We start from the raw sequence: 17960 nt of genomic DNA, 5'->3' as shown, positions 1-17960 counted from the left end.
AGAAAACATAAGTTTGCATAGGGAAATCTCATGAGCTTCATTATACAGCCACTATTTTTAAAATAGTTGTTCAAAACTACCTGAAAACCTGTTTGAACCTGTCCGCTGCTATTCATCTTCATATCTTATGAAGAATGCAGGTGATGCTTCAACAGAGTGACTTATGAATTATTTGAATCAATATTTTAGTAGAATATTTTCAACATGGAAACTCAAAACATTACAGATGTTTCACAGTTTTTTCTTAAAGGACTAACAGATGACCCAGTACTGCAGGCCCTCCTCTTTGGCCTCTTTTTGTCTGTATACCTGGTCACTATTTTTGGCAACATTCTCATCATCCTGGCTGTCAGTTCTGACACCCATCTTCAAACGCCCATGTACATCTTTCTTTCTAATCTGTCCTTTAATGAGATCTGTTTGTGCACAACAATCATCCCAAATATGCTGATAAACATTCAGACACAGGATCAGAGCATCAGTTATACAGGATGCTTTACTCAGGTCTGTTTTGTGAATGAGTTTTCTTCCTTAGAAAGCTGCATCCTCGCAGCAATGGCCTATGACCGCTATATGGCCATTTGTTTTCCCCTGAGCTACACAGCTATCATGAACCCACAATTCTGTGCTCTCTTAATTCTGTTTTCCTTCCTCATGAGCACTGTTAGTACTGCCATGCTTTGTCTGATGGAATTGCAGCTGTCCTTCTGCACAGACCTGGAGATCCCTTTATTTTTCTGTGAACTTGCCCAGGTCATGAAGCTTGCCTGTTCTGACACTCTCATCAATACCATCATGACATACATTGCAACACTTGTTTTTGGTGGCATGCCAATATCTGCAATAATTTTCTCTTATATCCAAATTGTTTTGTCTGTTTTAAAAATTTCATCAGTGAGGGGAAGGTATAAAGCCTTTTCCACCTGTGGATCTCACCTATCTGCTGTGTCTTTGTTCTATGGAGCAGCCTTTTGGGTTTATATAAGCTCAGTTTTTACAGATTCACATAAAAAGATTGAAGTGGCTTATGTGATGTATACCATGGTCCCCGAAATGTTAAATCCATTTATCTATAGTCTTAGGAACAAGGACATGAAAGGAACCCTGAAAAAACTCATCAGAAGATATTGTCCTTTTTTATGATATGTGATTTGCTTTGGACATAATTTCCCACAGTAACATTAAGAACTGGATTCCAGGACAATCAGAGTACTCAACTCTCCAATTACTACAAACTTATAAATGAGGAAATGAAAAATCTGGGCATCATTTCTGGGATTTGATAATTCTCAGCTTTCTATATATGTGGTATTTTAATTTGTTGCTATTTTTATGTATGATTTATTTGCTTATTATTGTATAACCAAAACCTGGGGTTGGTTTTTCTGATTATGGTGACTATTCACATAAATAAACAAATATTTCTACTTATACCAGTTTAGAAGCAAAACTGATTTTCTACCTTAACTAAATGAAAATAATCAGTGTAACTCAGTTGACATACCTATCACTTCTGCAGAAATATCACTATAGTTTTCTACAGAGTATGTAAAATACAATTTTGAATTATATAAATCATTTCTGGGTAGCATAAAAATTTTATTTTTTTCTATGATATTGTACCCAGAATGTTTATCAAGATTTTGAATATGAATGTGAAGTCTTTATTTCAGAAAAGTGGACATTGGCTTAAATGGAACTTTTGTAAAACATTTTTATTCTCTGAACAATTTTATGATCTTATACATTTCTCTTGTACAATGACTATAGGTAATTTTATTGTGCTAGAGTTCTACATATCACTGAGTGGTAATCTGTGTTTTAATATGGCTCTTGTCTTTGCCTACATTTAAAAAGAAAGTTTGAAGTTTGATACACTGTTAATAAGAGATTGTTGCAGATTTCTAGGCACAGTTTCCAATGTAGATGCCTCTGTGCAGAGTATTCTAAGGTGTATTCATCTCAAGAAGATTCTCTAGTTTATCCTAGAAAAAGCTATGTAGATACTGTTTGGGATCACCAAACCTTCCAACAGCATCTTGAAGATAGGCAAAAATGGCTATGCAAAGGAGTTGAGTGTTATGTTTTATGTATTATTTTGTGGTTATGGGGAAGACTAAGGTGAGTAATTGCAGAAAAGCCTAATTCCCTTTACTATCTGATTAATATGCTGTAGATTTATAGTAGTTCATTTTTTATTAATGTCAAAGCATTAAATTAACTTGAACAAATGTCTTCGGTATGGAGCCTTGTTGTTTGGAGAGTAGGAGAATACAAGATGGATAGAAAAAAATGAAGCAAACAGGTAATATAATCAGACACATATGCATACTCATAAATATAGAAGATAATGTCTAAATAACTTAAAATACCCTGAGTACTTAAGTAGTTAAATTCTTCTTTACTTGTGCAAACATAATAAACTTGGTAGTGATCTGAAACTAAACTATATATTTTGGCCTAAATATTTTTCTACCTTTATGAGATTATAATACAATTACATTATTCATCTCTTGCAGTTCTTCACCATAAACACTCCCATATACCACAACTTGTTCCTTTTCAAATTCATAGCTTCTTTTTTCATTAATTGTTGTTACATATATCTCTGTATATGAATATATATTTATATTCCTACACACAACCTGTTCAGTGTTTATAATATTACACACACACACACACACACACACACACACACACGCACGCGCGCACGCACACGCACACGCACACACACACACACACACATACACTTTTCAGGGCTAAATATTTGATATTTAATACTTGCTTGCTGTGTAGAAGATTATTCCTTCAGATTTTAGCATTACTTAGTTTCCTGAAGCCTCCTGGAATTGCTCCGGTCTAGTCCACTTTTGTGTTTCTATAGGCGTCATCTTTGTTTATGCTTAGGCAGTTATGTTATTGAGAATTGATGAGTGTAGATTATGATACCAAATAGTAGCCACAATCTTAGAGAAAATTTTATGATATTCTGGCACTCAGAAACATTCCATGTCCTCTTCATTAATTTTCCTTTATCCTTAGGTGCAGTGCAGATTTGGGATAAGCTCCAAATTTCTAAATTTTGATTGGTTGTAATTTTCTGTAATGGCCTCAATTTATTGTAAAGAAAAATTTTCTTTTTTTAAAAAAGATTTATTTATTTATTATCATGTATACAGTGCTCTGCCTGCATGTGCACCTGCAGGACAGAAGAGAGCATCAGATCACATCATAGATGGTTGTGAGCCACCATGTGGTTGCTGGGAATTGAACTTAGGACCTCTGGAAGAGCAGTCAGTGCTCTTAACTGTTGAGCCATCTCTCCAGCCCCAAGAAAAAATTTTTTATTGGGAATGAGAACTACATTTATTTGTCTGTATATGAACAGACATTTAGGTTTCTGTTAAGAATTATTCTAGTTTCTTAAACGGTTATTGTAAGTTCTCCTCCAAGAATCTAATGACAAAAATGTAATTCTTTTCATTGTGGATATCCACTATTTGATTAAATATAACCTTTTCTAGTTGCAATCTTTATAGTCAATGTTCATGATTTTAACAGCAAGACAGTTCTCCATGGTGTATGCATGTATATATATATGTATATATATTAATTATGTGTGTGTGTGTGTACAGAATTTATTATTTCTCTTATTTGTTGAAGAATATTCAGATGGTCTTATTTTAATAGCTATTGTGAATGGAGAAGGAGTGTCATTGCTGAACTAATATTTATGGTTCTTTGAGTTATGTTCCAAGGATTGTTATAGCTTGTCATATAGTAAATTTAATTTTTGCTTTTTAAAACTTTCCACATGACCAGCCTGTAGTTTTCCAGGACCCACTGGATCCTTCTATTTCCTCATTCTCCCAGGCTTCTCACACCTAAAGTCTCAATAGGGCAGGTCTGGGCCCTCAGATCCTCCACAAACTGTGGCAACAGCCAAGGAAAATATAGGCGGTAAACTTCAAACCCCTACCCAGACTAGCCGATGGACAGGACATTCTCCACTGTTAAGTGGAGAAGGAGACCTGACTTTCACACAAACTCTGGTGCCCCATATTTGACCATGTCCCTTGGATGGAGATGCCTGGTGGCATTCAGAGGAAGGATAATAGGTCACCAAGGAGAGACTTGATACTCTATGAACATATACAGGGGGAGAAGGTCCCCCTCAGTCACAGACATAGGGGAGGGGAGTAGGGGGGGAAAGCAGGAGAAAGGGAGGAATGGGAGGATACAAGGGATGGGCTAACAACTGAGAGGTAATATGAATAAATTTAAAAAAGATAAGTGAAGATAAATATAGATACAGATATAAATAATATTTTTTTCTGAAAAAAAAATAAAACTTTCCACACGAATTTCTATAGTCATTGAGGTAAGCTGGCATTCTACCAACAGGAAATCAGGGTTTCCTTTTCTGTTCATCCAATCTAGCATTTGTTGTTTGTTGTCTTGTTGATCCTTTGAAATCTGACTGGGGTAAAAAGAAATATCTATGCTGTTTTTATAATAATTTTCTGAATAACTAGCTGATGAATATTTTTATTCTTAACCATTTTTATTCTTATTTTGACAACTCTCTGTTCAGGACCCTTTTCTATATATTAATATTCTGTCAAATGTGTGACCAGATCTATGAATTTCCTTTTCGCTCAGCTGGTTGTTTTTTGACCTGTGTAGAAACAGTTTTAGGAAGTCCTACCTGTCATTATGTTGGCCTTATCCATGGAGTTCTTTCTTAGATCTATATCATGTATGGTACAGCTTAAGTTTTCTAGCAGCTTCAGGTTTTATATTTAGATCTTTGCTGCATTTGTTACTAGATTTTGTACAAGGTGATAGAGATAGGTCTAATTTAATGGTTCTGCATGTAGACATGTAGTTCTCCCAACATAATTGGTTGAAATTGCTATTTTTCTTCTTCTTTTTTCCCTTTAAAATTTTTTTGTTAATTTATTCTTGTTACATCTCAATGGTTATCCCATCCCTTGTATCCTCCCATTTTTCCCTCCCTCCCATTTTCCCTTTATTCTCCTCCCATATGACTGTTCCTGAGGGGGATTTCCTCCCTCTGTATATGCTCATAGGGTATCAAGTCTCTTCTTGGTAACCTGCTATCCTTCCTCTGAGGGCCACCAGGTCTCCCCATCCAGGGGACATGCTCAACCATGTTCATAGCAGCCTTATTCATAATAGCCAGAACATGGTAACAGCCTAAGTGTCCCTCAGTAGAAGAATGGATAAAGAAACTGTGGTACATATACACCATGGAATACTACTCAGCTATTAAAAACAAGGAATTCCCAAAATTTGTGGACAAATGGATTGTCCACAATCCATTTGAGTCATAATGAGTGAGTTAAGCCAGAAGCAGAAAGACTCAAATGGTATATACTCACTTATATCTGCATACTAGCCCAAGGGTCATGTCCCTTGAAAGCCTTCACTTACCAGGAAACTGGGACAGACAGTAGGACATCCTATTGGGACTCTAGATGAGAGAAGCATGGGAGAATAGCAAAGTAGAAGGATCCAGAGGGTCCTAGAAACCTACAAGTAGAACCTTATGGTAGGTAGATTTGGGCCCAGGGGTCCCACTCAAACTAAGTCACCAGCCAAGGACAATGCAGGCAGTAAACTTTAAACCCCTACCCAGATCTATTTTTCTTCTTGAAGCAAACATTTTTGGCATCTTTGTCAAATATTAAAAGACTGGATCTATGTGTCTTCATATTATGTCTTTGGTTTTCTTCCATATTATTTTGTTCCAGCACCATATTTGATAATAATGGCTCTGTAAAATATCTTAAAGTCTGGGACTGTAATATTTTCAAGTATTATTCTTTGCTCAGGATTGTTTTGGCAATCCAGGATTTTGGATTTTTATCGGGACATTATTATTTTTGTTCTAGTTCCATGAGAAATGTAATAGATATTGTCATTAGGATTACATTGAACCTGTAAATATATTTTGGTCATTTTGTCAATGTTGATTCTAGAAATCTATGATCATGTGGTGTATTTGCCATTTTTACCGTGATTCTCCATCTGTTTCTTCAGATGTTTAAAGTTTTCATTGTGTAAGTCCATAATTTCCTAGTTTAAAGTTATTCCTAGATATTTTATCTACTTTGAGGCTACTGTGAGTGGGGTTGTGGACATAGTATCCTCCTATGTGTATTTTTATTGAGTGGATAACACAACTATTGATTTGTAAAGTTGGTTCTGTATCCTACCACACTGCAGAATTTGTTTTTTCTAAAAGCTTTCTTAGAGAAATTTTGAACTCTGTAAATATAAAATACCATGTCCTCTGCAAAGAAGGATTGCTTGTTCTTTTCTTTCACTACTCTCTTGTTTCTTTCTGTTGCTTTATAGCTTCACCAAGTATTTTGGGCACAATATTGAAAGGGAATGTCAATAGAGGACATCATTTCCTTATTAACTTCAGTGACATTGCTTCATGCTTTTCTCCATTTACTAAGATGTCTATGGGTTAATTATATGTAGTTTTATTGTATATTTTATGTGGTCTGCTTTATCTGCATCAATAGATGATCATCTTACTCTTTAAGTGCAGTCATGTGGTTTATTACATTTATTAGCTTTCATATGCTAAAAAAGGAATTATCGAAACTTGGTCATAGTGTATAATCTTCTCTTGTATGTATATAATATGTTTGTGAGTATGTGGAGAATATAGGCTCGGTGACCAGGGAAAACAGGCATGGGGAAAGAGTGAGGTCAGAGACACACCCAAATACATAAAATCTCAAAGTTGAGACCAAAAATTCTCACCTGAAGACTGGTAAGAATAGGACTGCTCCCTCTTGGCTTCTTTGCCTGCATGCCCAGGGGGATGTAGACAGTGACCCTCAATTCTAAAATTATCAGGGTAATCAGAGATCATCATACAGTGTGCCTCCTGAATGCAAATAAAGCATCACCAGCATTCAAGCCACCACCAGCAATATTCATTCACAAACAAACAAACAAACAACTATTCTGACTCAGCAATGTTTATAAAGTCACGGTCCACCTCCAATAAACTATTTCACTGAAGATCTTCTGGGAGTGGATGTTTCACTGAGCTGTAACATTTGGGGATCTGTTTCATAGAGTGCTTTCTCTGGCTATTCACTGGAGGGCTTTTGGATCTGCCTAAAATGCTAAGTTCCTGCTGCTACGTGGTCTACCATCTAAGCCTGGACTCTTGACACCAGCTCCTGCCAGTGCTGCTTGCCATCTTGGTCACTGGAACCACTTGGCTCTTCTTTTTGTTCTTGTCAATCTTTAGGAAGGGGTATAATTACCTACTGAGGTAAAAGTGATATAACAGTAAAAAAAAAAACCTGTGAAGAATGTGCCCCCAGACACCCCTAGCTGGACTGAGATCCTGTAGATCTACACATTTGTTCCAGACTCTGCTTCCTCCTTCCCTACTTGGGATCCAAAAGTTGCGTGGACACCCCTAGGAACAGACCTAAACTCAGAACTTGAAACAACATAAGTACTTGCTTAAATATTTTGACTCTATTTACATTAGACATATAACCTCTACTTTGTTGTTGTTGTTGTTGTTGTTGTGTCTTTTCCTAGTTATAGCTTTACAGTAATGACAGCTTCACAGGAGATTAGGAGTGTCCCTTCTCTTTTTTCTTTTCTTTTCTTTCTTTCTTTTTTGGAGTAATCTAAGAGGGACTGAAAGTCTAGTGAAGCTCTGCTGTGATCATCTATCCATAACGTTTCTATTTTAATGGAGTACGAGTTTTTAAATAGTCCCATATAATTTATTGAATTTCTTTTGTGTCTGTTGCAATGATTACCTGTTCATTTCTGATTCTATAAAATTAAGTGCGGCTCTACTTTTAGTTATTTTCTCAAGTGCCAGTTACTTTTGTTTATCTTCTCAAGGAACTAACTCTTTGATTCATTCATTGTTTTGAGAACATTTGTTATTTAATTTTCATTCAAAATCAGTCTCTTTAAATATCTTATTTACAAGTTCTGAATGATGAAGATGTAGTAGCAGATGCTGCAGGCACTCTACACTGACCTTTTCGCCTACCACCATCTTGTCTTGGATTACAAGAAAAAAGATCATCCAACACTATTGGCTTCCTGTTAACTGTCCCCACAGTCTCAGGCCTCAGTGCAGGACACAAAACCTAGGAGCTCTCATAACCTGTTACTTGTGTTTATCATGCTTCGTGTTTTACTATGCCTCATGAAATTCTAATGATTGTACCTGCACCCAAAGGGTGACCTTAGAGATGACATCATCCATAGCATCATTATACTAACTCCTGAGACAACAGCTTCATCCCATCACATGCTCATACCCCATTGAATTTGAAAGCTCTAGTCAACCTAATCTGGTCAGAGCAGTCCCTTCACCAGGCTGTCCCACTGCGATGATATACTAATATCTACTCTTAATGAGAAGGAGGTCCTAAAATGATTCTTTGAAGCCTAGAAAGGGTTGCATGACCACAATTGTGATTATGCCAGAATGAAACTTCCTAGTGTTACACCTGTGAGTGTAAGTCAGGGTTCAATTTCCATCTGTGAGTGTAATAGGTAACCTTAGGAGACTGCACAATTCTTCCTATCACCAAATCCCCTGGCCTGTGCTTCTTGGTAGAGGTAGAGTGACACCTTGAAGCCACTGACAGTACAGAATGGTGGTTCATTTAAGAAGCAAGGCAGTAACTCTTTGCCTGTGTTGAAAACCACCACACAGGTAGACTCAAGTGAAAACATACACAGCACATCTGGAACAGAGCCTGCTTTGAGCCTGGGAGGCAAACATCGTCCTAGACATCTCTGGAGAACATTACATTGTCCAAAGGTAGAAAGTCATATCACATGGTCCCTGGTGATACCCTATATTGTTATAGGTAAGAAGGAAAAGAGTCTCTACAGAGAGATGGAAGAAAGGCGGGAATATTAATGAGCATTCATTAAGGTTCTCTCTCTCTCTCTCTCTCTCTGGCACAAGATATCAGAATGTGTGTGTGAGGGGGGGGAGAGGGAGGGAGGGAGGGAGAGGGAGAGGGACAGCTCTTAGAAGGAACACTGTGGAAGCTATTTACATAGTGCCCTGGGTTCCTTGCCTGAAGCCAACAGTATGTGCCTTTCTGTCATCAGGCAAACTGGGACTGATGAGGGGGAAGAGAAGACTGGTTTTCAGTTCCTGCATGATCAATAGGTAGGAGGTATGGCTTCCTCCAAAAGGTCTAGGAAGAGGACTCTTGGATTTTCTAATGCTACCTTGATTTTCAGAGAAAAGTCACAGCCTCTCTACAATCAATCAGCTGGTGGTCCTAGGTAAGGGTGCCATGCATCATAGACCACACTTCCACCTTGCCTTCCACAGCTACAGGCCTGGCAAAGATGCCATGCATGCCCTGAAAGGCAGACTGAAAGGGGTTTTTAATGGGTGTTTCACAAAGTTAGCCAAAAACTTCTCCATTGGTAATGGTAAAAGTACCACTTCATAACTTCAATGGCAAGTTCATTCTTTTTGGCCTTTTCTCCTAGTTTGTTAATGCTCCTTTCAATATCTTCATAATTCATACTTTTCACATTTCTGATGGCAGGAACCACTAGAATCCTTGGGGTAGCAACTGCAACACTGATGTCAAATAAAATCTCTATACACCACTTGTTTGGTTGCATCATCAATAACTGCACATACAACAGGCTGCTCCTGCAAGGCAAATACCCAGGCCTTCACAAATGCTGACATAAAGCCTACTTTGAGGTTACATTTCTTCAGGAAATCATCTTTGTACCAAGCTTTCATCTCTTAGATGTTACTCATGTCAACCTCATTAAAAGTAGTCAGCATTGCACATGTATTCTGGGCATGCCCTGCTGCATCCCGTTCATTATCCACCTCCCCTATATTCTGAATGTAGAGCTTTAGCAGCTCATTCTGAATGCAAACCTTTAGCATCTCTTGGCTCAGCCAGTGGAGGAGCAGCAGTGGGTTTGATTGCAGACACTAGATTGCTCAAAGAAGGTTGTGAAGGTGTGGACGCTGGTGACATCTGTGTGGGCATAGATGCTACAGGGGGTGGAGAGGCTACCACTGCTTCAGGTGTCTGCTTTTGGGGCTGCAGCAGGAGCTTCAGATGGTTTGGCCTTAGCAGGAAGAACACCTGCTTTCCTGAGTGTGAACAGAGGAGTCACTCCTTCAACTTTGCCCCCATCATGTACCAGGAGAGATTTAAGGATGCCTTTTGCTGGTAATGGAACCTGCACAGACAGCTTGTCTGTCTCAGTCTCACACATCACTTCATCTTCTGCAACTGCATCTCCAAAAGCTTTCTCCCAACTGACATCTCCCTCTGTGATGGACACGGCAAAGGCTGGGTTTTAGACTGTAATTATGTTGCTGTACACAGCCATGGTTTTTAAGAAGTGATCAATGAAGACACTACCATTGTAATGACTATATTCCTGATGTCAGAGTAACCTGGTCTCTGAAATAAAGAGACCCAAAGCAGGGAAAGTCTCCATATTGGGTAGTTCCCCTTCTGGAAGACACAAAGCAAGTGACTGAATGTCTGGCACACTCAGTGGGAGTGAGCTTCATTATTTATATTGTATTACTTGTTTTCATTTATTGATTTTTGGTCTGCTTTTCATTATTTCTTGCCTTCAAATGAGTGTACATTTAGCTTACTATTGTTTTTCTAACTATTTGAATTGTATCACTAAGCCATTGTTTGAGCTCTTTATGAGTTTTAATGAAGGAACTTAGAGCCAAAATTTCCCATCTTATGAATTATTTCAGTATGTTCCAGAGTTTGGTTTCATTTTCAATTATTTCCAGGAAGGTTTGCTATCTCTTCCTTGATTTCTTCTTTGACCCATTCATCACTAAATAATGACTTGTTACTATCTATGAGTTTGCATATTTACTAGGGATTTGTTTGCTCTAAGTTTTAAATTTTATTGTGTTATTGTCAATAAGATAGAAGGAATAATTTCAATCGTTTTGAATTTGGTGTGTGTGTGTGTGTGTGTGTGTGTGTGTGTGTGTGTGTGTGCATGTATGTGTCCAGATTCTGCTTTATTTTATAAGACTTCATTGTACTTCTGAGTAGATTGTGGATTTTTCAGTCTTTGGGTGGAATATTCTGTAGGTATCCATTAAGACTAAGCCCAATTGAGTTGTTGTGATGCCTAATGTATTATATGTTTCTCTGTTCACATTTTTTGTCTAGATGACCTAATTTTGGAGAGATTATGATACTAAATACAGTTTCTATTGTGGTTTGAATTTAATCAATACATTCAACAGTAGTACTAGAATTTTTATGAAATTGGACACCCCAAATTTTTTGACTCTATAATCCGGTAATTGGTTAAGAAAGTAATGTGATCTTGGCTAACTGTTTTCCTGATTATAACAAATTATTTCTCTTTATTTCTTCTGCTTAATTGTAGTTTGAAGCCTATTTTATTGGATCTTAGAATAGTGATGACTGCTTCTTTCTTCATCCCATTTGGTTGAAGTACAGTTGTCTTCCCTTTTATTCTATAGCAGAATCTGTATATAATTGTGAGATAAGTATTTGTAGAAAACTGGTAGATGAATTTTGTTTCTTGAGCTATTCAGCCAGGCTGTTTCTTTTGTTTGGAGAAATTTTTCCATTGATATTAAAATTTATTATTTGAATTTTTATGTTAGTTTTGGTCGTTATGTTGTTTTGTTGTTGTTTTAATTTTTATTGGTTCTTTGAATTTTAATAATGATTCCATTTAATTTCCTCCCATGAGCTTGCTGTTATTCTCATTCCTGTTTTAAGCCTGACATAATGATTCCTATATTTACTTTAGTCTTAATTTGTTGCTATTTGATGAATTTTCTTTTATATGTGACAGTGTCATGGACCATTGCAGTTGGGATAGGGAGTTCTCAAAGTGTTGTTGGGCAAAAGATAGGTGAATGACAAAACAGAGACAAAACTCAAGATTGAGTCTGTGTCTGAATGTATTTTGGAGACAAGCAAGACAGGTTTATACACACATTTTAAATCAGTTAATGCTTCTATTTCATTCATAGATTCTTCAGGGCTCCTGAAGCACCAATCAATTTTCTGTCATGGCATTTTGTAGATGTTTTATCGAGTCTAAGGATGCCTCCCGTGGTGTTGGTTGGTAGACCATGAAATTGGTTCTGGCTTCTAAGCATCTCTGTGTCAGCACTCATCCTGTACTCTCACAAGCCACCATACCACATTTCTGGTAGTGTAAAGGTGCTTCTTAATTGCCCACTCACGAGTGGATGCTGAAACCACAAACTGGCCATTAAGGTGTTCAACCAGCACTTCTACATGATGCTGAGCCTTTATAATCCACAACCTGGGCTAGAACTCACTGTTGGGCCACACTGTTGCCCATCCCCATTTTTTCCTGGTTACACCTAAGAGCTCCAGATCCTGAAGGTTCCAGTTGGTGAACTTCATTCTCCTTAGTCTTCATGTGAGGCTGCATCTCTGGCATGGAACTGGTTGAGAGGGCTGGGAACTCACACTCTTGGTTCCTGCAAACAGACAGGACATTTCAAGAACTGCAGCTGAAGCACCATCACTGATGGGACATAGGCAAAGCCTCAAAGTGCTCTGTCTTCCTTTGCTCATAGTTGTTCCTATGAGAAACTAGTTGCAGCCATATTGACTGAGGAGGAAAAAGTGTATAATTTTTAATAGAGAAAGTATGGGTTCATGGGCCAGGTAGGAGGAAGAAGATAGAAGTAAAACAGTGTAATCATATTTAATTTAATAATTAAATACAAAAGAGAATTATTGAGTTATTAAGCATCATAAATAAAACAGATCCAAAAGACATTTATTGACAACATATGAAGATATAAATTATTTCTCAACAAATAAAAAAATTGAAATATTTTCCTGTGTCCTATCCAACCACAAAGAAATAAGGTTGCATATCAAAAACAATAGAAATAATAGGATGAGCAGAAACATGGGGAAAATAAAAGCATTATTGAATGAAAATTTGGTAAGGGAACAAATCCAAAAGAAAATTCAAAATATTGTAAAAATGAATGAAAGCGAAAGTATAATATACCAAAATCTATGAGGCAGAGTAAAGACAGACTAATATTTCCCAAATCATTCTCAAAAATAAAAATTGAAGATTATTTCTGAATTATTTTTTAAAGCCTGCATTAACTTTTTAAAATAAAAACAAAGACTCTAATTGTGAGAAAAATATAGGCCAAAATGTCTAGTGGCCATAATTGTGAAACTACTCCATGAAATACTACTCAACCAAATTCAAGAATAAAACAAAAAGATTATTCACCATAGTCTATTTGGCTTTATCAAAAGAATGCAATCATGCTTCAATATACAAATACCTATAAATGTAATCCACACATAAACATATTAATGAACCAAAAATTACAGAATCAGCTCATGAGATACAGAAAATGGCTTTGACAAAATATCACACCTCTTCATGATAAGAATACTGCAGAGACAAGAATAATGAGACAGACTTGTTTCAACAATATAAAGACAATGTACAACAGCATCACAGTAGACATCATACTAAGTGTAGAGAAACACTATTTTCATTAAAACCAGAAACAAGGCAAGTATGTCCATTTGTTTGAATCTTGTTCAAGATAAGTGTCCAGGCCCGCCGGACAAAAAAACCTGAGACCCACTGACCCCTAGGGAGAGAATGGGGGACAAGAGATGCAAAGAACGGACAGCAAGTCAAAAGATCTGATCAAACTGACAAAATTTTATTTTTTTCAGGCTGCTTATAAGCACAAGGCAGGATGTTAGGTAGGGATAAAGGGGGAACTAGGGTGAAAGCGAGGTCAGACCCCTGCTGCTGCATACCACACAATGTTCCCTTCATGGCCAGATGGCACTGTGCTGGAAGTTTCCTAGAAGTGTGGGACAGCGAGACCAGGTGCTAACTTAGGTGAAACAGATCTATATCTGGTTATTGAGAAACCTAAAGACAGGAGGTCTCCTGGAGAGTTTTCCAAGAAGTCACCGAGGTTTTTTCAAGCAGAACACAGGAGGTCCAAATGGCCATATTTGCTGAAAGCGCCCTCATCAGATAAGAACTTGAAGTTTTAGGTAGACACTAAAACAAGTGAATGAAGGAAGTGAATACAAATAGAATAGGTAAATCAAAGTGTCTCTATTAGTAGAGAATATTACTTCATGTATAAAGACCCTAAATGCTCTACCAGTAAATTACTACAGCAAATAATACATTTAGCAAATTCTCAGAAGAGAAAATTAAATAAAAATTATCATTATTCTTTCTAAATACGAACTGCACATTTATTAAAAATATATTGAAAATAATATTATTTGCAATATTTTAAAATATTTCAGAATAAATTTAAGGAAGTGAAAGTTTTGTATAATAAAATTAAAACACTGAGAAAAAGAATTTGAAAAGGTTATTGGAAGATAGAAAAGCCTCCCATGATCATATATTATAATGATTAATAATTTGAGACTATTGGACCAAAAAGGCATTCTACAATTTCAATGGAATTCTCATAAAAGTTCCAACATAATTCTTCATATAAATTGAAAAATGATCTTAGATTTCTATGCTAACACACACAAAATAAAGTAGTCAAAAATAATTCTAAACAGTAAAATAATTAAAAACTATACTGTACAGATAAAGTAAAAGAAGCAGCATGCTATTGCCATGAAAGCAGACATAATTATTAGTGAACCATAACTGAAAACTTCGATGCAAGTCCATGCATGCCTGGACACATTAATTTTGATATAACATTAAAAGATACACACTCAGGAAGACAGTGTTGTCAAAAATGGTACTTGTCAAATTAGATAGCTGCATGTAGAAAAAGTAAAATGGATCTATATTCCAAATTCTGCATAAGATTCATCTGCAAGTGGATCTAGGACCATAAACTAAGATACTAATCTGGGTTTGTAGAGGGCAAAGTAGAAAATGTGCTTGAACTTAGTGACAAAGAAAAAGGCTTTAGCACAGGTTTTAAGGACACTTGACAGACGAGACTCTAAGAATCTAATAAACCTCTGTACTAAAAGAACAGCATGATTTTTAGAAAGAGGGACCCTGCTATTGAAAGAATATTATTTATCAAGGGAGATACAAGATGGTGGTGTCAATTGCTCGGCTCAGCTAAGCTCAGCTCACCTCACCTGCCATCTTGAGGAGCAGTGTAAGAGACCTCTGAGGCTTTGGGCTCAGATCTCCTTTTCTACCTACCAGCTTCTTACCTGCCTAGCCCACATGGGTCACAGTGCTACCTCAAAAAGCACTGCAGGCAACTGACCAGCTTTGGGCTTGGAACTCTCGCAGTCTGCTCCTTTCCTTCCTGACCCAACTAGGATACAGACAGGGAACCCAGCAGACCGGAGTTGGGTGCAAGCTTCAACACCCACTGTCTACCATCCTGAGGAGGCTTCTGGGGAACTCTAGGAAACAACTTTCTGCTTTGAGCTCTCACTGCTTGCCATAAACCTACCTGGCCCACATGGAACACAGAGAGATACCCCATTGGAGGAACCTCTAGTCCTGCTAACACTAGAGACGATCAGATGCCTAAAAGCTAGTGTGAGAAGACAAGAAACAAAACTCAGAGCTATATGACACCACTGGAAACCCATGATCCTATTACAGCAAACACTGGAGATATGAACACACACAAAGAACAAGTAGAGGACTTTAAATCTGATGTGATAAAAATGATAGAAGCCTTGAGGGAGGAAAATAAATCACAGAAAGAAATACAGGAAAATACATTCAAATAGGTGAAGGAATTGAATAAATGCTATAAATATTTACATGAAAATACATCCAAACAAATCAGACAAAGGGCTAATATACAAAATATATAAAGAACTCAAGAGACTAAACATCACCAAACCAAATAACCCAATTAAAAAATGGGTACAGAACTAAACAGAATTCTCAACAGAGGAATATAGAATGGCTAAGAAACACTTAAAGAAATGCTCAGCATCACTAGTTTTCAGGAAAATGAAACTTAAAATGACTCTGAGATTCCATCCGCATTGGTAAGATCAAAAACTCAAGTGACAGCACATTGTGGTGAGGATGTGGAAAGGGGAAACACTCCCCCATTGCTGGTGGGAGTGGAATCTTGTACAACAACGTTGGAAATCAATCTGGTGCTTTCTCAGGGAATTTGGAATACTTCTACCATAAGGCCCAGGAGTAGCACTCTTGGGCATATCCTCATAAGATGCTCCACAATACAACAAAGACATTTGCTCAGCTACATTCATAGTATCAGTATCTTTATTCATAATAGCAAGATTCTGGAAACAACCTAGATGTCCCTCAAAAAATCCTTTGGTATATTTATACAATGGAATACTACTCAACTATTAAAAGCAAGGAAATCTTGAAATTTGCAGGCAAATGAATGGAACTAGAAAAGGTCATCCTGAGTGTGATAACCTGGACCCAGAAAGACATGTATGGTATACACTCACTCATAAGCAGATATTAGACACAGAGACAGATGCACCAAGCAAGGATTATGCATATTGTAGAACTAGACCATCTGCTCAGATGTAGTAGAGAGGCAGCACAGTCTCCTTGTTGGTCCCACCATATGGGAAGTAGGGACTACTTCTGACATAGACTCTGGCCTCCTAGTGTTGAACAGTTCCCCCTGGCATGGTGTCCTTGCAAGGCTACAGAGGAAGAGCATACAGGTAGTAGAGATGAGACTTGATAAGTTGAAGTCATATGTTAAGGGGGAAGAGATACCTTATCTGAGGACTAGAGGAGAGAGAGAAAGATGGTATGAGGGAAGGAGGGGGAATGTGAGGTGATGAGGTAGTGGCTACATTCAGGATGTGAAGAATTCAAACTGCAGAACAAGCAGGTAACTTATATTGTTAATCTTACTACATGGGAATAGCTCTGATACTGACTGAGACATGAGTTTCTATGCATAGACAATACTTCTTGTTGTTTACAGAATATATGTGATTGATTTTTAAATGCCATTCTTCATATGGTATGAATGACAGTTTACAGATGTCTTTCTTCTGCTCTTGTAAAGAGCAGAGATCCAACTTTAGTTGTTCTGCGCATCATGTACACCTTATACACTTACAGTTCAGGACTGTATTTAGGACTGCTTGTGAGAAATGATATGCTTTCAGAACAAGAGAACTGGACATTGACATTGGATCAGACCAGACAGGATTCACTCCTCAGCATGCTGGACACTTACATCCTGCAGCCTTAGTGTTTCAGAACCAAGTGCTACAGTTACTGTTCCTTATCAGAACAAGACAGCTCCCCAGACATCTTTGAAGACAGATTCAAATCCTAATTGATCCAGCATTTCAGACTGACCCACACAGGACTCTAATTAAGCCTGAAATTACTCAACATTTAGAAACTGTACCACAAATTTTATTCCTTGCTTGATTAACCATTTTTCCCAATTTAATTTGGGCCCCTACAAAGGTATTATTCATCCCAAATCAGTGGAAAGAAACCTTAAAAAAACAAAACCCTATTTCCATTAAGGGGTGTTAGCTAGTTTTTTGTTGTTGTTTTGTTGCTTTCCTCAGCTATAGATGTTTATTTTCACTGGGAGTTGGTTATAAGTTATTATTGGTCTTATTCATAGAGAAAACAAGGTTGGATTCAGGGATGTCTCTCTTTTTCTTTTCTTTCTCACAATTGGAGATAGGGGTTGAAAAGAAAGATGGGGGAATACAGAACTGTATAGGGATGATAGGGGAAAAAGTGGATAATTTAGTCTCCTCCTGAACTTAAAGTCATAATTGTTACTCAGAGCTTATTTTTAATTTACTGGTATGGAAATTTGTATATTGGCCAAAATAAGTTTAATTTTGATACATTCATAAGAAATTGAAATTTAAGATTATTTT

The 17960-nt window shown here is 37.2% G+C and overlaps 1 protein-coding gene and 2 pseudogenes across 3 annotated transcripts; 1 reads left to right on the top strand and 2 right to left on the bottom strand.

The window, feature by feature from the left end:
* Positions 1-204: 204 nt before the first annotated feature.
* Positions 205-1143, top strand: LOC311598407 (olfactory receptor 7G2-like; the record flags this gene model as incomplete). The annotated part of the gene is made up of 1 exon (XM_084783461.1): positions 205-1143. One exon carries the CDS (start codon positions 205-207, stop codon positions 1141-1143), a length of 939 nt encoding a protein of 312 aa, XP_084639587.1.
* Positions 1144-9210: 8067 nt separating this feature from the next.
* LOC311598406 (dihydrolipoyllysine-residue succinyltransferase component of 2-oxoglutarate dehydrogenase complex, mitochondrial-like) lies at positions 9211-10533 on the bottom strand (annotated as a pseudogene). The gene is made up of 2 exons: positions 10512-10533; positions 9211-10382 (listed from the first exon to the last, which is right to left on the bottom strand). The product of its transcript is annotated as a dihydrolipoyllysine-residue succinyltransferase component of 2-oxoglutarate dehydrogenase complex, mitochondrial-like (transcript).
* A 1542-nt stretch (positions 10534-12075) lies between these two features.
* On the bottom strand, positions 12076-12585 carry LOC311598405 (large ribosomal subunit protein uL18m-like; annotated as a pseudogene). Its single transcript has one exon. The product of its transcript is annotated as a large ribosomal subunit protein uL18m-like (transcript).
* Between the last annotated feature and the right edge of the window lie 5375 nt (positions 12586-17960).

This window comes from Acomys minous, assembly GCF_964271855.1.
Source record: "Acomys minous genome assembly, chromosome: 5".
Lineage (NCBI taxonomy): Eukaryota > Metazoa > Chordata > Mammalia > Rodentia > Muridae > Acomys > Acomys minous.
Note: the sequence above shows the minus strand (reverse complement) of the source record. Positions and strands in the feature narration are given on the sequence as shown.